General features: G+C 43.9%; 1 protein-coding gene across 2 annotated transcripts in view; it reads right to left on the minus strand.

Annotated features, from left to right (window-relative positions):
- Positions 1 to 23318, minus strand: part of HECW1 (HECT, C2 and WW domain containing E3 ubiquitin protein ligase 1) — a 241410-nt gene that overhangs the window by 35165 nt on the left and 182927 nt on the right. For both annotated transcript variants that reach the window (XM_063129464.1, XM_063129455.1), the window contains exons 14-21: positions 22009 to 22130; positions 17474 to 17659; positions 16699 to 16833; positions 13042 to 13147; positions 11146 to 11242; positions 8684 to 8767; positions 6056 to 6165; positions 1431 to 1551 (exon numbers count right to left, since the gene is read on the minus strand). In XM_063129464.1, the coding sequence (XP_062985534.1) occupies positions 1431 to 1551; positions 6056 to 6165; positions 8684 to 8767; positions 11146 to 11242; positions 13042 to 13147; positions 16699 to 16833; positions 17474 to 17659; positions 22009 to 22130 (961 nt within the window). The remainder of the gene's footprint in view (positions 1 to 1430; positions 1552 to 6055; positions 6166 to 8683; positions 8768 to 11145; positions 11243 to 13041; positions 13148 to 16698; positions 16834 to 17473; positions 17660 to 22008; positions 22131 to 23318) is intronic.

The raw sequence follows: 23318 nt of genomic DNA on the forward strand, positions 1-23318 counted from the left end.
CTCTCCGAGGCCAAAATCCAGGGGTGGGCAGAGCCAAAGGCCCTTTCTACACATAAGGATTATCCCAGGAAAATGGAGGGATCATCCCTGCCTGCTCCTGGGATCCCCTGTGTGTCATTTGTATGCACAGAGATGATCCTGGGACGATCCCGGGGAAAAAGGCAGGTGTAGAAACGGCCAAAGCAGCATGGACAAAACACCAGCATATTATAATTTAAAGTTCTTTTTGCCAGTACCTAAGCCTTAGGTGAGGTATTTCAACCTTTTAGAATTGGGGGGGAGGGGCTGTACAAAAGCCAGAAAACCCCGAACAATCAGACAGGCAGAGGAAAAGGGATGGGGCCAGGGGAAGGGGGCATGGCTACCTGGGGAAACAGAGGGCTGGACTGGGATGCCTAGGGGGCTGGATTTGGCCCCCAGGCCTGAGGTTCTACACCCTTGCCCTAATGTATGTCTAAACTCCAAAGACCACTTCTCCTCTCCCTGAAATGACTATTCCCATGGAGAAGGCTCTATAGAGATTTAGGGCTCCTCTAAAGCAACTATTTATAGCACACTTGTGACTGGCCACTCACGGAATTTTCTGGGTCGATTACATGATGCTGCAAACCTCCAGTGCCTCTCTCATTCTTTCTGCGGTTTAATTGAAAATGGAAAAAAATTAGTAACAAAATGGCCCTAGACAGCATCTGGGGGGCCAGAGGATAGTTTGGATTCCTGGTTCCGAGGCTGGAGACAGCGCTCCAATGTGGGACCAAGGAGCCCACGCTTCCTGCCCTCTTTTTGTCACAGCCAGTGGGGAGAGAACTGTACCTGCTGCCTCTCTAAGCTTGCAACAGCGACCTTGGAGAGGATGGAAAGGGGACAGTTCTGTGGGCAGAAAGGAGAGGGAACTGGGGCAGTGAGGACACGAGCTATCCCCAGTCTTCTTTCCGTCCCCTCCGCAGAGCCTTAGCTAGACAGGCAAAAATGCCCATCTAGCAAAAATGCAGAGCAGGAGAATAGGATGCTCATCAACCTCTGAATTCAGAGCCTGACAGGCCTCTAGATTAGATTGTACCCTAAATGGCTTGGACCTAAATACCTCAGAGGACGCCTCTTTCCATACCAGCCTTTCATAGAGTGCTGTTCTTATCAGAAGTGAGCAACGTGAACCTGAACAAGAGTGGCTTTCTTAGTGGTGGTGGTCTGGCTTTGGGGTGCCCTCCCGACAGACAAATGCCTAGTGCCTATTTTGCAATCTTTTTGGTGCCAAGTTAAGACATTTTTATTTCCCCAGGCATTTTAATTTGTATAATCCCTCAGTTCATCTTGAATTCTTGTTATTTGTTAGTCTTTTATTATGGATGTGTGATGTTAATGTTTTATTGCATTGTATTCGGTTTTCAATAAAGTATTCTAATAGATAGGGATCAATAACAAATACTCACTTAATTTTACCTGGACCCTGGCCATATCCTTTGGCTTCTAGTTTTCGGTAAAAATTGCGAAGCTTGGCTTCAAAATCTCTCCTATAAGGAGAGGGTGCTCTCGCACTGGCACGTTGCAAGCCTGAGGGGCGAAAAACAGAAGATAGTATTTAAAGAGGCTTTGCCACTTATGCACCCAGTGTTTTCAAGCAACATTTGCTAAGAGATCTTATCTTCGGTGTTACTGGATCGGATTCATGGAGGGCCCTATGACACAACCATTGGATTGAATAGGTAGTGCACATGTGTTTCCTATGTATAGCATATGGACCTGATTCAGATGCTTGAAAGCCCCCCACATAATCACTCAGAGAGCATGTGGGGTTGTTGGTGCACTTGTGACCAGTCTGGGCTTGTGTGAAGCTCCTGATCATATGAAGCAACACCTGGATAGCATGGGCTCTGAAAATGGCTGCCGTGATTTATGCAGTTGCAATGGCACAAAGAGCAGGATGTAGAATAGTTCTTTTAGGGCACAACCTTTCCAAGCCATGCCAGCATGGTGCCCCTGTTACCAACCAATTCACTGCAACATGCCCAGGACATTCCCTGCTGACAGTGGAGAGGGGCAAGGAATTGCACAATATGGGGACAGTATGCCGTGAGTAAGAACATAAAGCTGGGCTCCCCAAAGTGGGCAGCTCACAGGTGAAGGAGGCAGCTGCGGGGTGCTTGTGGAACACGCGGCGACCCTTCCAGTGATTTGCACATCCTTGATCACGCAGGCGGGCGATTGCAGCGACGAGGCCATGAGCGCCTGCTGTTCCTGGGCTCCGGTAAGTCCATCCTTCCCAGGCAGTGCATGCTGGGAGTTGTAAGCTCTTTCCCCTCTGCAGAGTCCTAGGGCTGTGCACTAAACGGCGGCTTCAGCATAAAATGGCTGCTGAGGCTTCGGATATCTGAAGCCGAGGCTTGCACAGCCCTAAAGAAGAGCCCTGCTGGATCAGACCAAAAACCTATCTGTTTTTAGCTGTGGACATTATTTGTTGTTCATTTATTTATTTTAATAAATAAATAAATAAATAAATAAATAAATAAATATCTGTCTATCATCTTTTATTTATTTAATCAATTTGTAGACCGCTTACCATATCTGAAACGATATCTCAAAGTGATTGACAATACAAGAATAAAATACAAAACATCCTCATCATTTAAACCATATTAGATCAGGAAAATGACAATTAAGAAACTAGGCAGCACACCTAGTCAGAAAACACCTGGGTGAAGAGAAAGGTCTTTAACAGACACCTAAAGCATGCCACAGCTGGCATCTCCTAAATACCAGAGGAGGGGGCATTCCACAAGGTGGGTGCCACCACACAGACGTCCTGCTTCTCGATTGCCACCAAATGGTACAAATGGTTATGGTACAACCACAAAAGTCTCCTCCAATGATCTTATTGATCTCATGCATCTCTATTGGGGATATTACTCTGCTTCGTTTTTTGTTGAATACCCTTTTAAAACCAACATGGGCTTAATCTCCACCAAGCAGAATATTGCACTATGAAAGCGGTATATGGTATGTGTCAATAGGCCCCAACAGTTGTCAGTGCATTTCAATACCACTATAAAGCAGTAGTGTGACTCCTGCCTTTTATATACCGCTTTCATAGTGCAATCTTCTGCTTACCCTCACCACATCTTCTGAAAGTGAATTCCATAATTTAACTACGGGCCTTGGTAGATGGCAGGTTAGCCCCGTGCGAGGCCCGGGCCCGTCCCTGTGCATCCAAATGACGCACAGAGGATCCCGGGCTCAGGCAAGGCTCAAACCACCCTGGCCCCGGGCTAACCAGCACCACTTTTGGCCCAATTTTTCCCACGGTCTTGGGCTCAGCCCGAGACCGTGGGTGTGTAGATGGGTCCGCCGCTTTCCCCGGCTACCGCATTTATGTGTGAATAGCCGGGAAAAGCAGCGGATGGACCACAGTGCTCCCGCCGCCAATGCCGATGTCCCCGGCCCCCATAACCCGCTGCCACCAATGTCCCCGGCCCCCATTGCCTGCCACCGCCAAGTCCCCGGCCTCCGATGCCCAGCGCTGCCATGTCCCAGGCCTCTGATGCCTAGTGCTGCTATGTCCCCGGCCTCGGCGCTGCCATGTCTCCAGCCTGTGATGCCTGGCCGGGGGATATGGAGGCGGTGGACATCACAGGCTGGGGACATGGCAGTGCCGTGCAATGGAGGCTAGGGACATCGGGGTGGGGGGATCGGAGGCCAGGGGAGATCGTGGGGGGAGGAAATCAGGGGAAGGGGGGAGCAGGAGACCCGATTTTTTAAAAAACCCTACCTTTTCCAGTGGTGTGCTCCTGCGCACGCAGCCCCTTTAAGTAAAAATAAAAATGGCGGACGCGACAGGACTTTCCTAGGCCCTGTTGCGTCTCACATGTAGACGGGGCTGACAGGCCGTGCTACTTTTAGCATAGCCTGGTCTCTCCTCACCACCAGATTTTACGGTAGGTCTAGCAAAGCCCTATGTGCTTCATTGGATGACTCACTGGACTACATATACAACATGTTACATGGACCAAAGTTCTAACGTTGTTAGAACTCATTGATCTTGTGTCCCCTAGAAAACTTTTTTGTGTATCTGGGAATAAAAGTTCTTAATTACATTTTTCTTTGTTTATGGCAGGGTTTCAGCTACACACACAAAAAAAACCCTTTTGTGTCATGATAGGATTTTGTTGTGCATGTGCATGAAAGACATTTTCCTAACATGTCCCTCATTAAGAGGAAATCTTCAGCAATTGGGACTCATTTTGCTACAAAGCCAACACCCTGGAAGTAGCCGATTTCTTCTTTCCTGCAAATGAACACTGCATTAAAGTGGGGTAAGAGATCGAGAGACATCAAATCCCATTTCCTCATCTCATTTAGAGGAAACAATGAAAACAAGTCATAGTTGGCAGAGCGTTCGCCACAGGAAGGCGAAATATCAAATATGCCTTGATAGTGACTAGAAAAACAAAGTATTGGAGAAGGTTCATTTTCAGATGCAGAATGGCAGGCTGCTGCTAATCTGGTTTGGAAAATAGGAAGAAACAATTAAACTCTGTGCAAGCAGAACCCCTTGCAAAGCTTCTTTTGTTTTGTCAGGTTTTTCTTTTCTATGCCTCACAAAAGAAGGCATTTTGAGTGCAATGTTGCTTGCAAAGCACTTCTTTGGAAAGGACGGGGTGGGGGAATTGTCCCAATTTGCATACATATTCCAAAGTCAGTGCCACGGCATTGATGAATTTTGACTATCGTTCAGGATGGCCTGGGCTGGAAAATGTCAACCGCCACTGGAAACAACCTCAATGGTCCAAGGAGTTATCTCCCCAAGGAGACCCATCAAGTTAGTTCTCTTCCAATTTTTAGGACCAAGTTAGATATGGTGGGAGCAACCATGTTTTTGCTGTTCATGTATTAGCTCTGCTGATGTACAAAGTGGGAGGTGAGGGTTTGATTTTGAAACCCAAAGGGGCATGGAGGGGAGAGGTGCTGAATCCTCCCCCCACATTAGCTTTCCCCATGTCATTGCTGCAGGCACTTTCCTCCCAGTTCCACATTTTGTCTTTTAAACTGCCCAGAGAGCTTTGCCTAACAGACAGTATAGAAATGTAATAAATAGCTAGATAAATAAATGTAAAAAATAACAATGATGGAATGCTTGAAGTTTAGTTGATGGGAGAGTTCAGCTCCCATCACCCACATGTCCCTTTGGGAAGACATGGTGGTGGTTGATATACCTTGTCAATTTCACAGTCTAGGGATGCAATCCTATGCATATTTGGACAGAAAAAGTCCTTGGACTGTTTCCTATCTAAACGTGCAAAGGATTGCACACTACATAGCATGAGGAGCAGAAGCCTTCGAACTCGAGAGACTTCTGATCATCCAATTCAGGGTGGGAGGATCACCAGAGGGGATCTTTGCCTCCCTTCTCCTACTGCCCTGCATTTTTCACTAGACAGGCTTTTTTTTTGCCTGTCTACTGATGGTGCTTCAGAGGGGGAGGGGAGGAGGATGGAGAGAACTCAGGATAGCTCATATTCTGGCATTTCCAGACTCCTCTTCCCCCTGCCCACCAGATGTTCTCTTCCCCCCCCCCCCCTCCAAGGTTGCTTTTCTGACCTCGGAGGGCAGTCAGAGCAGTTCTCCTCACACCAGCTACAAGGCAGCGATTCCCCAACTCCTCCTTCCAAGTATGGAACATGGTCCTCTGCGGGGGGGGGGGGGGGGGAGTCCCCAGTATCCTATGGCCCCTCAGACAATGCCTAGGGGCCAAAGGATTGCTCACTAAAAGTCTCATTTCCCTGGTATTCCTGTGGCAGCTTACACAAAAGAAATTAATGTAGGAATGGCAAGCTTATAATGCTGAATTGCTAGCTGTTCACACGTTTACAGATTTTACCTTAAAAGTGGCCTGAAATTAATTTTAAATAAAATGAAATTAAAAAATGCTGACATCACACCTTAAAGATACTCATTTGAGAAAGACAACAAGGTAGATTCCCCCCTTATTTGATCGCATAAAACCATTTCCCCCCTAGGAAACAAGAATCTGGCCATAGATTATTATTTTCTGGGGCATTACCTGGAGAATTCTGAGGTGATGAGCAGGGAGAACAACGAGGGGAAAAACTGTAGCCAGGATGGAAAGCGGCTTGAAGGGGTATGTAGGACATAACATCTTCTTCAAAAAGGCTGAGAAAGAGAGAAATGGGGTAAGTGTGACAAGAACGCTGTTCAGGGCAATTCTGAATGACAAGAAATACTTTGCCCACCATTTCATGATGTCTTTAATAGGATGTGTGCACTTCACATAATTATAATTTATTATGAGAATTTCAAGTATCCTCCAGCCTGATAACACACACAAACACACACACACACACACACACACACACACACACGCCTCATGGCAAGCAGAGAGAAGAGCCTCAGTGGGAAGGAGAAGAATTATTTCCAAGACCCAATTCAAAGTGTTGGTTTTGACCTTTAAAAGCGTTAAACGGTTTGGGACCAGGTTAATTGATACGCCTTCACCCGTATCAGCCATCCCACACTTTAAGATTAGAAAGAGAAGCTCATTTCATTTGCCCACCCATGAGTGCAGTTAGGTGGGTGATCACATGTGAGAAGGCCTCCTCTGCAGTGGCCCCTCACCTTTGGAACAAACACCCATCAGAGGTCCAGCATGCACCGTCTTTGCAGGCTTTTAAAAAATCCTTATTTTACTGCGGCCTTCTTGTGATATGGCTCCTGTTGCTGCTGTTATCGCTGTTGTTGCTGCTGGGTTTTTTTTAATGGCTTTTATTATTGTTTTTAATGCTATTTTATTGTGCTTATGCTTTTATTGCATTTAATATTTTAACTGTTTTTATGTATTTTATTGTTGTGAGCTGCCTTCGGAGGGCTTCCATTCTGAAAGGCAGGAAGAAAAGTTCTAAATAAATAAATAAAAATAAATAAATATTTCCTTCCTCCTCAACTAGTTCCTCAATCGGCCTTAGACATAAAAATGTCCTAAAAGTCCCAGCCAGCATAGGTGGCTGGAGCATGGGAGACCATGGGTCCATGAGAAAATTGTTAGTTTATTTTTGTTCTGACTTTATGGTCTGAAACACGTTGATTATTTTTATTCAAATACCACATCTCCATTTTCACCCCTTTGCCTCTGGCTTGTTTGGCTTCCTTCTTGGGCTTCTTTCTCTTTTTGGCTTTCATTTATGGAAGCTGACTGGACTGGCAGTTGTATCTTACTGGCAGTGGGATAGCATGCTCCATCATACCTGAGGCAGCAGGCTAGCTTCAGGTGGCCAGGGCAGGTTGTGTAGCATACACAGCTCTTTCATCCAACAGAGGGAAACAGCTGGAATACAGCTAGGAAGCTGCCACCTCTGCCTCCATTATTATTATTATTATTATTATTATTATTATTATTATTATTATTTATATAGCACCATCAATGTACATGGTGCTGTACAGAGTAAAACAGTAAATAGCAAGACTCTGCCGCATAGGCTTACAATCTAATAAAATCCTAGTAAAACAATAAGGAGGGGAAGAGAATGCAAACAGGTACAGGGTAGGGTAAGCAGGCACAGGGTAGGGTAAAACTAACAGTATAAAGTCTGCACAACATCAAGTTTTAAAAGCCTCATTGTCCTGAACGGTAGGGTCAGCCCTATGGGTTGGGCACAGGCTCCAGGCTGTCCCCCACCCATATTTGAAAACTGGACAAAAGGAGGCTTTGTAAATTAAGAAAATGTTCATTAAAGGAGGCCATAATGAGTTCCATTAGGCTTGCAACACAAACATATTTTGCCAAATATTTTCATTTAAAGTGGTAAACCTAGATTTTAAAAACTGTACTCAATGTGGTAGAACAAGATTTTAAAAACTGTAGTCACATAAGACCATAAGAAGAGCCATGTTAGATCAGACCCAGGGTCCTTCTAGTCCAGCATTCTGTTCACATGGTGGCCAACCAGCTGCCCACGGGAAACTCACGAACAGGACATGAGTGCAACAGCACCCTCCCGCCCATATTCCCAGCAACGTGTGTACATAGGCATACTGCCTCTGATACTGGAAGTAGCATATAGCCATCAGAACTAGTAGCCATTGATAGACTTCTCCTCCATGAATTTGTCCAATCCCCTTTTAAAGCCATCCAAAGTGGTGGCATCACAACATTTTGCGGACGTGAATTCCATAGTTTAACTATGCACTGTATGAAGGAGTATCTGTCCTTAATCTCACACCAATCAGTTTCATAGGATCACCCCACATTCTATTATTATGAGAGAGAGAGAGAGAGAGAGAGAGAGAGAGAGAGAGAGAGAGAGAGAGAGAAATGTCTTGCTATCCACATTCTGCACACCATGCATAATTTTGTACACCTATATTATGTATCTCCTTATCTTCCTTTTCTCCCAGCTAAACAATCCCAGCTGTTGTAACTTTCCCTCACAGGAGAGTTGCTCCAGCCCCTTGATCAATTTAGTTGCCCTTTTCTGCATTCACAATTTGTACTAATTCCAGAAATACTTATGAGTCTCTTATAAGGAACTCAGCATGGAAATCCTCTCAAGTATGCTTGATAAATGCATACAAATTCCCTTTGGTGTGGCTTGTTGAGTAGTATGGGGCAGCCGCTTTTGAAGAAAAGGGCTCTGAAATATGACAAAAAGCATCCAATTGTCATCAGTTTTATTACCTCAGGAGTATTACTAAATCTGCATCACAGGACAACTTTTCAAGCCCATGTGTACCCTCTGTCCGAATGTAGTGAATCTTCTCCCTAGAAAGTGAACAACACAAGAAGAAGTTGCAATACTACTAAGGAAAACTGTTTATGCATTTCCTTTCTGCTATACCAGTTTCCTTTCTGTTCAAAAAGCCAATACACAATTGTTAGTGCTGAAATATAACATGTCACTTTATAAAAGTAAAAAGTGGTATATAAATCCCCTTTAACAACAACAACATCTTGACACAGCTCAACTTGTGGTGGCAAATCCTCTGACCCCAACTGTCTGAGCTGGTTTACAAATATTCCAAGTACTCAGGGAATAAAGCTGTCAGCTAGTGTGAGAGAAGGGGAAGGTCTCAGGCTGTCTAAGCTTAAAACCTCATGCAAATCTAAACAGGTTTGGCATTGTTAAACAGGATGGGAATTGGGGAAGGCCTCAGAAGGGAGAGAAATGAGTTCAGAGGCTAAAGGAAAGGTGCAGATTGGTTAATGGGCTGAAAAAAGCAAGAATCTGAAGGAATGGTGGGTGAAGAAAGAGGCTTGAAGAAAACCCTAGAAAAGGCAGGGAACTCAGGTGAGAGGTGGGCTGTGAAAAATGCAACACAGGTTAAAGTCAGGAGGAGTTGTATGCTGGTGGGGAGGTAGAGACAGAGGTGTCAGTTATGGCTCTTTTCAGTAATAAGGGCAATTTTTTTTCTTTGTCGGAAAGCAGAATTGTGTGTCCAAAATGTCAATCACCAAGGGCCGAATTGCTCTTTACATACAATATTGCATGTAATGTTAGCTAACTTTCCATTCTAAAATAGCCCTGGACGAGGACGATTTGCAGAAGAAAAGCAGGAGGAATTGGTTGGGTGGAGTGCTTAAATCCCCCCTGAAATTCCCCCTATCCCAACTGTTTTACCCCCACTGAAGTTCCAATTTTGTTTTTCCCCATGGGGGAAAAGAGACTGGGGGACTTTCAAAGGAAACATTATGGGTGGGGAAGGGTTAAGCATCATTCCTCACTACTTTTCTGCTACAAATCAACCCCTCTTTGGAACGCTTGAGCCTGGAGAAGTGGCTGTCAGGCTAACGTTACACATAATTGCAATGAAATATGTAGTTTGAAATGCTCACTTGGGAAGAGCAATATAATCCTGTTTAGAAAGCAATTTGGAACCATGTCAGCTGAACTATCAAGAACACACTTGGCATTAGGTACCCAGAGTTCATGGGTTAATTCAGGATTAACGTGGAAGAATGAGCCAGTGGGAATGGTCATTAAAACCAGTCTCTTGGGAACCAGGGGATGGCTAGCCTGTGGCCATCAGTGACCCAAGATGGGAGTTGAAGAAAATGTCCTAAAGATAAATGGATCATGTTACAAATCCCGTTACGCGCACACTAAACTGTCTTGGCCTTGGAACAGTGAAGTCTGTGGCTTGCTAAAAATCAGATAAAGGGTGGGGTTTTTTTTTCCTCTAAGGAAGAAGTACTCCTATTACTGAAGTACAAACAACAACAAAAACATCAACAACTGAATGATTTGATGCTGATAAAAATTCTTACTTATAGAAAGTTGCATTTTAAATACAATGGGCATTGTCTCACCTCATACTGACCCCTCTATGCCTTTATGAGCTGATTTCTATTTCTCATGGAGCCAAGTTTAATCCTTTGCAACTAAAAAACTTTTTTGTCTCAGAACTAAATAAGGCAAGTCAGCAATGCCAGGAAAAAACAACAACGCGAGAGAGCAGAAGGATGGGAGGGGTGGGGAAGAGGACAAAATTTCACTGAGAAAGTTTGGATATTCTTTGTTGTATTACATCTGTAATGATGAAGCAGAATGAACTGATAGCTCAGGCCACAATACAGTTGGTACAAATTAATGCCCTAACGACTGAATAATGCTGACGTTGATCAACTCATGGCCTACCTGACAAACCCCAATAAACCTCCTAGTTTTGCTGCCTTCCCAGGTCTGCAACAATGGGAGATTTGTGGCTTTGTGCGCATCAGTTTGTATCTGGCATCTGGTATCAGCCACAATATGTGGTTGTTGGACTGTGTTTGGCTTGGGGAAGGGGTCACAAGTTGCAACTCAAAGATGCAAGCGCCATTCAATAAAAGGCAAATCGGATTTACTCATCAAGATCAAGAGGTTCATTAGCCTATTTGTGATAGGGGTCATTCTGCAATTATAAACACCAGCCCATAATGTTTTGCCACAATTTGAAATAACTAAAATGTTTGCATTAGTAATCAGCAGTGTTCTCAGTATAAACCCTTTGTAGCAGTCAGAGCACGTTCCCGGCCCATCCGCCTTGGATCCTTTAATGGGAGATGGCAGCAAATGAACCTGTGTTCTACCACTAACCTACGGGTCCTCCCACCTTACCTGCAACAGAAGTCTTAAGTAAGTTAGCAACAGGATATAGTACCTGAGCGCATGGTTTCTTGCCAAACTTGGCTGACGTTCCTGCAGCATTTCAAAAATGTTGGGTTGGCGTAGAAATGCAACTATTTTGTCATTGTATGCTGAAAAGAGCATCAGGGAAGAAAACATGAATAAGACTCAATCTGAGACCATTCTTCTGTTTTATTGTTCTGTCTTTTGTTCTGTCTTAGAATTTTTAAACTGTAAACCACATTGAATGTCTTGAGAGAAGGATGGTATACAAAGTAAGTACGTAAGCAAGCAGACGCATCAATCAATCAATCAATCTAATTTAACAAGTAATGAAACAAGTAATGAGGAGCTCTGTGCCCGGGTCCCAGCTCCTTATGGTTACTCGTGAGGAGCCGGGGAAAAACCATGATGCTGGGCCACATGTTCTGTGGTCTCAGGAAAAATCGGGAAAAGTGGGTAGGGCCATATCCCGGGCCAAGGGAGAGATCATCCCTCCCTGCTCCGGGGATCCCCTGTGCGTCATGTGGATGCACAGGGATGATCCCGGGGTGATCCCCGGGATAAGCCCTCGTTTAGCCATGCCCTTAGTGTGTCATGTGAACCATTCCTACCCATGGTGGGTACATAACCACAGTTTAAACATGCTCACTAACCACTTGCTGCAAAAGGGTTATTTATTTATTTATTTATTTATTTAATTACATTTATATACCGCCCCACAGCCGAAGCTCTCTGGGCGGTTTACAACATTTAAAAATAGTAAACATTAAAAGTATACAATTTAAAACACACACACACACACACACACACACACACACACACATAAAAACAGTATAAAAACAACAGTATCCATTTAAAAACAACAATTGTGGGGTCCATTAAAAACAAACTTAACGTTGTTAAATGCTGTTAAAATGCTGTTAAAAATGCCTGGGAGAAGAGAAAAGTCTTGACCTGGCGCCGAAAAGATAACAATGTTGGCGCCAGGTGAGCCTCATCGGGGAGATCATTCCACAGTCGGGGGGCCACCACTGAAAAGGCCCTCTCACTTGTTGCCATCCTCCGAGCTTCCCTTGGAGTAGGCACTCGGAGGAGGACCTTAGATGTTGAGCGCAGTGTACGGGTAGGTTCATGTCGGGAGAGGCGTTCCATCAGGTATTGTGGTCCCAAGCCATGTAGGGCTTTATAGGTTAAGACCAGCACCTTGAATTGGGCTCGGAAACATATAGGCAGCCAATGCAAGCGGGCCAGAATCGGTGTTACATGCTCAAACCTCCCTGTTCCAGCTATCAATCTGGCCGCCGCATTTTGCACAAGCTGCAGCTTCCGGACCGTCTTCAAAGGCAGCCCCATGTAGAGGGCATTGCAGTAATCTAATTTGGAAGTTACCAGAGTATGGACAACTGAAGCTAGGTTATCCCTGTCCAGATAGGGGCGTAGCTGGGCCACCAACCGAAGTTGGTAGAAAGCACTCCGTGCCACCGAGGCCACCTGAGCCTCAAGTGACAAAGATGGTTCTAGGAGAACCCCCAAGCTACGAACCATGGTTAGCTACGACTAACCATGGCTTAGTGTGTTGTCTGAACAGGCCCACTCAGCAGCAGACCTGGACCTACAAACCTGTGTTTCTGCTCAAGGATTGCAACAAAGAGGGAGGGATTTGCAGAGGAGAAGCAGGCAGGAGTGGGTGCTTAATACTTCCTTGCCCTCAACTTTCTCCCTACAACCCTCTCCCCCACCAGCTAATTCCCCCCAGATGGGAATGAGAGACTTCATTCAACCATGGATCTTTCTTTCTTTTTCTTTTTTTTTAACCACATAGTAAAAACAAGTAAACATGGGAAATTACAGAGATGTTTTCATCTTGTGGAGAGCAATTTCTGTAAAAGGCCATCCTGTACGCTCACTGAAAGGCAATCAGACATACCTAGAGGCAAAGACTCATGATGGTGCTGATTTCGAATAGCTGTTACTAGGCTGTTGCCTGGTCTGGTTAACAAAGAAACTCCTCTGTTTCGAGAGACTTCTGATGCCTAGGATAAAAAAGAGATATTTTAAGTAAGCTGCTAGTAGTTCTTTAAAGTTGGTTTGCTTTTTTTAAAAAAATGTATGTTTATTGTTAAGTCATGTTTGCACAGATAAAGTGGGAAAGTGTCTGATGGTTATTGAACCCAGTTTAAAAAAATCTAATGAGTAACATTATTTTATTAATTAGAAGAGAATCTTAGTCATGATTCCTGTTTGGGCTGTAACCCTGTCCTGTCCTGTTTAACCTGCCCATAAATCCCACAAATACTAATCCACGTAGGTGCAATATGTGTGTCTTCCTATGTGGATTAGGAAATGGGCAAAGGACATGCAATTTCTATCCTCTATCCAGTGGATGGAATTGTGTGCATGGAGCTCTCTTCAAAGAGCAATAATCTCACCTTCCATCTATTTGGATGGACTGGGGGGTGGGGAGGAAGGGATTAGATTTAGTCTCCCATCCCACTACGTTCTCCTTGCCAACCAGATGATCTTCAATGTCACTGCTTTCTGACTAGGATTTCATGTGTGCGGTCTCAATAGCTGTGCACCATTGGATCAGGCCCATTCATTCTGTACATAATGAGTTGATATATATGAAAGCTATTGGTTATTATATATCATGTTTGAGTAATACTGCAATGAGAAAATGCCTATTCTATGAATTAGTGTTGACTTCAAGATTTCAGTCAAATGCCAATTCAATTTAAATACAACAGCCAAGTGCCAGCTCTTTTTAATTGACTACAGGTTTTTTTTTTTTTTAAAAAAAGGCACAACAGCAGCTGAATTGACCTACCAGTCACCCTTGAAAATGCAAACATATAAGTAGCACATAGGTAATGAGGAACCAGCCAATATACCAACACATGTGTTAAATAAGAAATAGCTTGACACTAATAAACGGCATTAATTAAACATTGCCCAGTTATTGGAAACATAGACCTGCTGTGTAATTCATGCTAACTAAATAAAATAAAAGAGCCTGCTTTTGATTCCTTCTCTTCCTTATGCTGTAGCTGCAATTATCTCAATCTCAGAGGAGTTATTCCTGCTGCGTTTGGATAGATTTATAGAAAGGATCAGAACTCAAGCGATTAATAAACCAAGGCGAAACCTTTGCAGAAAGATTGCAGAACAAATCCCATCCACAAAGCAGACAGCTCTCCTGGACAACAAAGACAACAAAGCTCAGGCCTCCCAACAAACTCTTTTCCTGCTTTTTACGATGTCCACGGAGGAAACTAGGATCTATGTACTCCGAACAGAAAATGGAGGCTGCTCTTTACCGTCAGTCAGGGCTGACAAAGAACTACAGTACATGTTCCTGATGATGGATGATGCTGAGCTTGCTTTGGAAGGACAGTTCTAAGAGGTACTCCCCCCAAAACTCCACCATCGGTGCCAAAACCTGCTCATACTGGCCACATCACTGGATACATTGCCTGCCATGGTTACGACCTGCCTTACGTGATAGGGGCCACCGTTTAGTGAAAGAGCACGTGGTCCTTACAAGGCAGCTTCCCATCTTCCATACAGAAGGAGGAGCAGCATTCCGGTTTCCTGGTTCCAGCTCCCTCCCAAACTGACCTGGCTCCTATTAGAGCTGTTGTATGACCCATTCAAGCTACTGTGACATTGCCACCAAGGCCCAGGCATGTAGAAGAGCCTTTGGATTTGCACTTTGAGAGGGGCAAACTAAATGATCTCCTAGGCAGGATCTACACTACTACTTTGAAATGGTTGATAGCAGTAGTGACAACTGTTGGGGCCCAGGACACACTCCATATGCAGTTTTCAAACTGTTTTCAAAGTGCTGTATCCTGCTTGGGGAAGGTCTGGCCCCTATCACACATAGTGGAACTACTTCCCTACTCTTCTGGAAGGGGGACTAAATCTAAATCATTTAGTTTGCCCCTCTGATTTGGCTCAGGGGTGTAGCACTTCAAGAGAGGAGGGTTTAAGCTCCCTCCCATCCCTATATTCATTCTATTGATTCCAATGGAGACCTTTTTAAAAACCCACCATGTGTGTGTGGAATGCTTTAAGGTGGATTCCTGCATTTAAGGTGGATTCCTGCATTGAGCAGGGGGTTGGGCTCAACGACCTTAGAGGCCCCTTCCAACTCTCCTATGATTCTATGAATTTGGGGGTGGGGGGAACGAGTTATGAGCTGAATCAGGGCCGTGTGCACTTGCAGGAGAATATGGAAAAGCATCATGCATAGCTGCATTATGCATGATTAGGAGGATATTTAGTTTGGCCCTGAAAGGCAGTAGGATTCCCCTCCCTGACAGCAGCTTCCCCTTGTACATTCTGCAGGCTGATAACTGAGACAAGCGTCTCCCCCGTGCAGTGGCAGTGCTGGCCCGGCAGGCAGCCAGTTATATCCAAAGCCCCTCTCAATCTGCTGTTGACATCCTGCAGAGAAATTGCCCAGAAACAAACAGATAGAAATCTGCTGTAATTCTTTTAGAAGAAGGACAAAATGTATTACAAAAGTATTAAAGCTGCGCTAAAGGCTAAGATCTTCTCCAGCTCATGCTTGTAACGTTGCTTTTTTCCTTTTCTTTGTTTGTCACCCGCCCCCACCCCCTACTCCTTTTCCCATGTAGGCATTTCTCTCAGGATGTAAAGTACCACTTAATCTTGTAAAAAAGGTGGGTTTTTTTTAACACCAAACTATGTTGGGGTATGTGAGGTCTGTCACTAATATCTGCCAGTGTGGTAAAGTGAATAGATTGAACAGGATTCAGGTGTGTGTGTGTGTGTGTGTCTGGGGAGGAGTCCATATTCTAATCCAGGGGTTCAGAACCTCAGCCCTAAGGTCCCAATCCAGGCCTCTTGGGGTCCCCAAGTGGCCACGCTCCTTTCCCTCAGCCGCTGACGATTTGGTTATTTCTCAGATTTTGTGCAGTTCCCCGCACCCACCCACCCCCCATTCAAATCGGCCAAAATGCCTCTGCTAAAGCTTAGTTACTGGCAGGAAGAGATTTACGCTAAGATATGCTGGTATTTTCAGTATTTTGACCTTGACCCTTTTGCTTTAGGCCGTGCCCACTACTGAAATGTGGGGGCCCAAAAGCTTCTCTGAAATGGATTTCAGGCTGAAAGAGGTTCTGCACCCCTGTTCTAATTCATCAATATCATCCCGCCCATGTTTCAGAGCACGTGTGCTTGAACAGAATAGAATAGAATATGTGGAGGCTGGTGGCTCAGATTTCTGTGGTGCTGTGGTTCTATTCTGGGTTTCAGTCAGAGCCAGCCAGAACACTAAAGGATCTTTCCAATGTGCTGAAACCATTTTGGTGACACGTTTTGGAAACCTAGAATGGAATCACAGCCCCACCAACTCAGAGCCCCCAGCCCCCACTTAATATAATATAATATAATATAATATAATAATAAAGAAAAGCACTGTAGTCCTCAGAGTGCCCATCCCATTTCCTCCAACTTATAAGGCTTGCAGGATGAACATGTAAAGACCTTTAGGTCACAAATATACCTATTTATTCTTCAACCTTAATGAATTAAGCAGAGCAGGAAAAATACAAACCTCTCCAGCGCTGTAACTACGGAGACGCTGAAGGTGCTGTCTGTGAGTCAAATGATTGGGTAGGCGGCCATTTTGAAGCGGGATTCTGGGATCAATGAAAGTGGTAGCGCGGCTGTTGTGGTCAACAAAGAAGGACTGTAATAAAGTGATCATAAAAATATTCATATGAATGAGAAAGGTACCAGAGGAAAGAACATAGCCAGTAGGATTCTGCATGATCTGATGAGGCTGCTAACTCTAGCCTGACTTTTCAGTTTGAATAATTCGATGCTGTGAGCACCCGACTGGGTCCTGGAGCCCAGTGGACCCCCGTGCGTCCGCCCCACCGCCCCAGTTTGGTGCTCCCGGCACGAGTGCGGACCCCCACCTGAGCGCCTGCTGGGCCAAGCTGACCCTCAAAAGGGGGTCGAGCAATCTGGCGAGCAGGGGCTGCAGCTAGGTGAGCGACCACCAAGGTGAGCCCAGGTGAGTTCGCCCACCCCTAGCTCAGCTGTTTGTGGACCACCTAACCCGTGTGCTTCCTTAGCTGCCTGCTTGCCACTAGATCACCAGCCGTGCTCATGTAACCAGGCCCAGAAAAGCTGTATAGATAATATTTTCATGTATTTTTTGCTGAATAAAATGTTGCTTCAGAAGAGGACATATGAGGATAAGGCAAACTCTTAAATTTAATAGATTTCAACTTGTCCCACCCCAGGCGTTCTTTGCAAACCTCATAAAATCAGCCAGATAAACATGCATGGAACACAAGTTTATTTTCATTAAGTTCTTGTACCTTGCCTTGCTGGTCAGTTTTGATCTCCCAGCCTCGCGGAAGTTCCAGCCGTGTGTCAGCAAACATGTTGATAAAATTTACCAGGTCCCTGTTGTGCTGATACCGTTCAAAATTCCGGGCGTCTCTCCGGATCTTCAGGATCATATGCTTCAAGCAGGTGCTGTTGGTAAAAACGCGATAGGCACTCTGCATACAACAAACAGGAGGCAAAACCAAAACTTACATTATTGCAAACATGAAGTCAATTCTGATAATACTTTATTATTAGAGTAATAAGCAGAATAAGCATGAAAGATACATGTAAAACGTCCCTTATCTAAAAGAGTAAAACAGCCTTCCCCCAGACTGGTGCCCTCCAAATGTTTCAGACTTCAACTTCCATCAGCCCCAGACAGCATGACCAATAATCATGAATTCTGGGAGTTGTAAGAAAGAATGCAACAGTTAACTGAGGATGCATTTTTAGACAGAAAAAAAGTCCTACAGCTCCCAGCATTCCCCTGCCAGCTATGCTGTCTGGAGAATGTTGGGAGTTGTAAGACATGGCAGAAGGCGGAGAGGGGGGGAACAGACACAATCAAAAGCATAGCATATGGGGAAGGCTGAACCCTTTCCAAATCTCCCCTGAAACTGCTACGGGTCCCAGGTGGAAATTTTCCATTGATGCCAATCATCCAGAAATAATAATAATCTTCTTCTTCTTCTTCATCATCATCATCATCATCATCATCATCATCATCATCATCATTTTAGTGATATAGGGCAGAATCTTAGTGATATAGGGCGGGATATAAATATTTTAAATAATTTTTTAAAAATAAATAAATAATAATTTCTATCCCGCCTTTTGCCCAATACAGGGCCTCAAGGCAGTCTTACAAAGTTTAAGACCCGAGCGGTATGTTACCTTGAGCTCCTTGGAGAAAGGTAGGATGTAAATAGATTGTTGTTGCTGTTGTTGTTGTAGTTATTATTAAAATGTTATTAAGGATTCATTTTGTTTATGTATATTTCTTTATCTTAAATGGGGCCTCTCATCCATTGGCCTCCCATCCAGGTGGATGATAAGGTACATATCTGGTCCATACCTGCTTAACTTTGGCAATCACAAGAGTTAGGAGAGAGCTCAGAAGTCATGTAATCCAGCCCCCTCCTCAATGTGGGATGTGCAATGCAGGATGCAACTTCAGCAGCCCTGACAGATGGTGAGCACTATTATATCTGATGTTCCCAAACTGTTCACTGGGCCCACCTGTGCAATTCTTAATACATAATCATTATGTTGTGGTAGGGCTCACTGCAAAGAACTGCACTTCAAGGAAAGAGGCCACCAGAGCAGTTGCCTTAAAATGTACTGTGGGAAGTATGTGCACCAGTAGATATCACATTTGAGACACAGTAAATATGTAAAGATATTAAAGGTCATAGTTATGGAGAATGTGGCACATGCTCATGATACTTCTACAACAATGAGCTTGGGGAGATGACATTCCTTTGCAATTTCCCTGTTGTTGTTGTTGTTGTTGTTGTTGTTGTTGTTGTTGTTGTTGTTGTTTTTATAAACGACAGCTCTCTGAATGTTATGCTAGTCATGGTCAAAGTTAAAATATCTTCTGGTAGATCAGAGGCTAAATTGAAAACTATTTTACGTCAACCACAGGTTTTGAAGATATGGCAGAGTAAACACTTTCCTGTCACACTAAAAAGGGCTAATTCCTATGTTATCAGTAGTGATGGTGCCAAAGTTCATAATTACCAGGTTCAGTATGCAAACTGATCCAGTGTGTAAATGCTTCACGGCATGAATCGAGTGCCATTTCCCCCAGTCCTTGTGGGAATAGACCTCTTTGGATATTCACCAAAGAGGGGTTGACTGTAAGCATGGAAGGAGTCAGAGTTGCCTTCCATGCCTACTGACCTCCCTGTGCTGATGGGGAAGGAATGCAAAGGACATGGTAACTGCATTCAACTGAATTTGGTTAGAATCCCATGCAAGTGGGAACACTGATAAGCCAGGGTTCCCAGCTGCACGGAGCATTGTAAGCACACCAGTTGAATGTGTTTACACTGCTCTTGTAGACCTTCCCCATCAACATAGGGATGAGTGGAGGGTACTGGGCTGCAGCCAGCTCCCTCCACAATTATAGGTGACCCCAATTTGGGAAATGCCTCTAAAGAGGGCTAATGTTCCATGGGATTCTGCACAAGCACAGTCAGATTTCAGCAGGCCAGATGCCCCAAACCAGCTGCTTTGGAGCATGTCATTGACTGGCCCAAGTCATCCAGTGGGGACTACAACATGGATCTCCTGAGTTCCAGTCTAACTACAAGACCAGGAGGTGAGCAGGACATAAACTACCCTGGTACCATAAAAATAATAAGAGCAATATAGAAATAGTTTAATTAATACATTAATTAATACATTAATTAATTATTACATTCAGGAAATATGTGGGCCACTTCCTATTTAGCTTGGGCTTATAGAGACTTGGGATTGCAGAAACTGATGGGTTACCGAGTGCAAGCTCTGTTGTTCCACTACCAGCTAACTGGCCATTTTAGTAGCCCTTTGTGACCTTAAAAGAGACCAAGAATTTCACAGGTTTTTTTTTAAAGCCTTCAAGGAATTAAGATATCTGTTTTCCATTTCAGCTCCAGTTGCTGGATAATATTTTCCAACTCAAAATTCATGACCATAATTAATGCTTCTACATTTTAATTGGAGTTTGAGGCTAACGTATTAGAACCACATTAAGCCCAAACTTATAAGGTATATTATTTTTACACAAGTGGAATTTGTATGACTGCCTTAACAGATGTTTCAGCAGGGCATTCTGGTTTCTTTGGCAGAACCCAGATTCATCGGTCTAAAAGAAAAGGTGTTGCTCTGTTCAAATTAATTTGTCATTCCCTTTGATACAAAATCTACTAATACAAGTTACAAGTCACACAGGGCTCAGAAAGATATATTCAGATGAATTTTAGATGTTTTCTGAATATTATTTGAATCCCTTGGATCTTAAGGGAACAAAGTATATCTCCATGAGGCATTCCACTATCCTGCTCTGAAAAAGCTTGAAATTGTTTTTTAAAACTGTTTTTCATTTCTGCTTCGCCAATTATAAGCAAAGAGTACACATCTGTCAAAACATCTGGGAGAAGATTTATACACCCTTTCTTGATCCTGTGACAGTCTGGTTTTCAAACCTTTGACTTTCTGGGAAGCCTCTCCACGTCAACATGCCTCGTAAGGAATGCCTGAGCATTGCACATTATTTGGGGGCATAGTCTAGGGCACACACCCAGTTTATCTAGGGCATCAGGCAGTGGTCGGACCTGACAACTATCTTATATCAGGGGTGGAAAACTTTGGGAACTCCAGGGCCCAATTTTAACTCCCATGAAACCTCCATTTGGTGATTCACTGTTGTGTTTGACAGCAATCTGCTACAGTCACCTAAAAAAGCCAGATTTGAAGCAAAATTTGGCCCTTTCAGGCTGCTGAAATTTAGCAGGAAACCACCGATTGCTTTGCTGCTGTTTGTTTCCACCACAGCACCAAATGTTGGCAGTGGCAGGGGGACACTTAAGGCTACAGGAGGGTGCAGGTGACCTCCAGGCCACGTGATGCCCACCCCTGCCTTACATGAACAAACCCTCAACCTAAAACATGCACAATATTCCCCTTTGGCTGCACATTGCAGGGGAACGACAGTTGGGCCATACAAACTCTCTCTCAGTGAAACATCTCTGCCATGACTGATTTCCCTTGTGAGGAATCCCATGTAAACCTTCCAAAACACACACCAGGATTTGAGACATTTGGCTTGGGTTTGATTAAATACGGGCTTAGTGATGGTTTCCCAAAGAAAAGGATTAAGAATGTCCCAGCTCAGAGAAATGGGAAGAATACAAGGTGGATGTGTGAAAACCTACCACTCTTCCTATCCAATATGTTGTACAAGGGATGCAACATAGATCGAGATCGACTGAGTCACATGGTAGAAACTGATGAACACAAATAATTATGCTACATCTTCTAAAATGGTTTAGCAGTGAGAAAAGCTACCTTTGTGTGTTAAGATTCCCAGTGACATGGTTTCATATTGTTCATTTACAAAACACACAATACTCCTTGTCCAAGGAGGCACATGTTGTGGGGCCTGTAGGTTGTGCTGTGGGATTGTTTTGAAGCCGCATGCCTTCTATGATGTGATCCAGCTGAACAAATTTAAGTGGGGATAAACCTATCATTTGGATAGTCCAGCCATGTTGGTCCCCCTTAGAATGCCCAAATAGGCTAACGGTTAAATAAGCCAAATTCAGGGGAGGTGGAATGGATCAGATGACCTTGTCAGGGCAAAAGGAAATGTCACAAATCTTAGTGTTTTGTTTTTTAAATCAAAATACTAATAAGTGATCTGAGGAAGGTCACCACGCTAAACGTCTTGACTGAGCCTGAATCAAAGAGTAAGAATTGAAATGCTGCCTGGATCCTTCCACCAAAGTAGGCTGCCCTTCTGCAAGACACTTACATAGTTTGCATGCAGCACCGTGAAGAACTCCGGATTGGTGATGAATTTTACAGCTGGAGACTGCAGCAATAAAGTGATTTTTTGAGAGTTCACAGGTGAAACAGGTACTTCTCTTCTAATTTCTGAAAGCAGAACAGTGTAGAGGTAAAATACAGCAAAAGAACACGTTGCATTACAAACTGTATCATTCCAGTCTTTTCCTCTTCTGGTACTCCCATTCTTTGGCATGAGTTCTTGCAAACTTCCCACTGGCTACAGAAAAGACTTCTTAATCTGTGGCACAATCCTTCCCAACTAATCAGTGCGTCTTGTGTTTTTCATTCCTCACTAGTCACCACTGCTAACAATAGCTTTATAAACGAATTCACATAATAAAAGCAGTTATAAAGAAGGCAGGGCTCCTGTAGCTTGAACTGTTGTGATGAAGAGGGAATTTCATCAGGTGCTGCATGCATACAAATGACACCTGCTGAAATTCCCTTTTCTATACAATTGTTAAAGATACAGGAGCCCTGTCCTCCTTTTCATCTGGTCACCCTACATATACTTCCTGTCCTTAAAGTACTTCTAGCCAATAGCGTTCACATACAGAAAATTCACCAGCATGGTCACATGTGTCAACTGGTCCTTAGGCCTAGATCTCATGGAGATGATTAACTTTTCTCTGGAGTATAACACTTCAAACTGCAGATAGGGGCCCCATGTGACAAGACGTTCCTTTAGACAAACCTGTTTCCTACACAGAGAAAATTAGGTGTCAGGCAGAAGGCTAAGCTAGAATCCTTTTCTCTGACATATAGTTTTCAAAATAGAGGAACACTCACTCCTGGGTTGAGAGGTGCAAATCTGAAGTTCGTTGAAGTTCTCAGAATTCCATCCTGAATTTTGTTCCGACTCAAGTCCATATCCGACTGTGAGTTTGTGTTTTTTTCTGCTCACATGGTATTTTGTGTAGAGTGACCATATGAAAAGGAGGACAGGGCTCCTGTATCTTTAACAGTTGTATCAAAAAGGGAATTTCAGCAGGTGGTATTTGTATATATGGGGAACCTGCAGCTTTTAACAACAGTTAAAGCTGCAGGTGCACTGCCCTCTTTTAAATCTGGTCACTCTAGTATAACTCCTGCAGTTTTAATTGCTGTGATGAAGAGGGATTTTCACCAGGTTCTCCATATATTAGGGTGACCATATGAAAAGGAGGAAAGGGCTCCTATATCTTTAACAGTTGCATAGAAAAGGGAATTTCAGCAGGTGTCATTTGTATATATGGAGAACCTGGTGAAATACCCTCTTCATCACAACAGATAAAG

This window comes from Elgaria multicarinata, chromosome 1 (genome assembly GCF_023053635.1).
Source record: "Elgaria multicarinata webbii isolate HBS135686 ecotype San Diego chromosome 1, rElgMul1.1.pri, whole genome shotgun sequence".
NCBI lineage: Eukaryota > Metazoa > Chordata > Lepidosauria > Squamata > Anguidae > Elgaria > Elgaria multicarinata.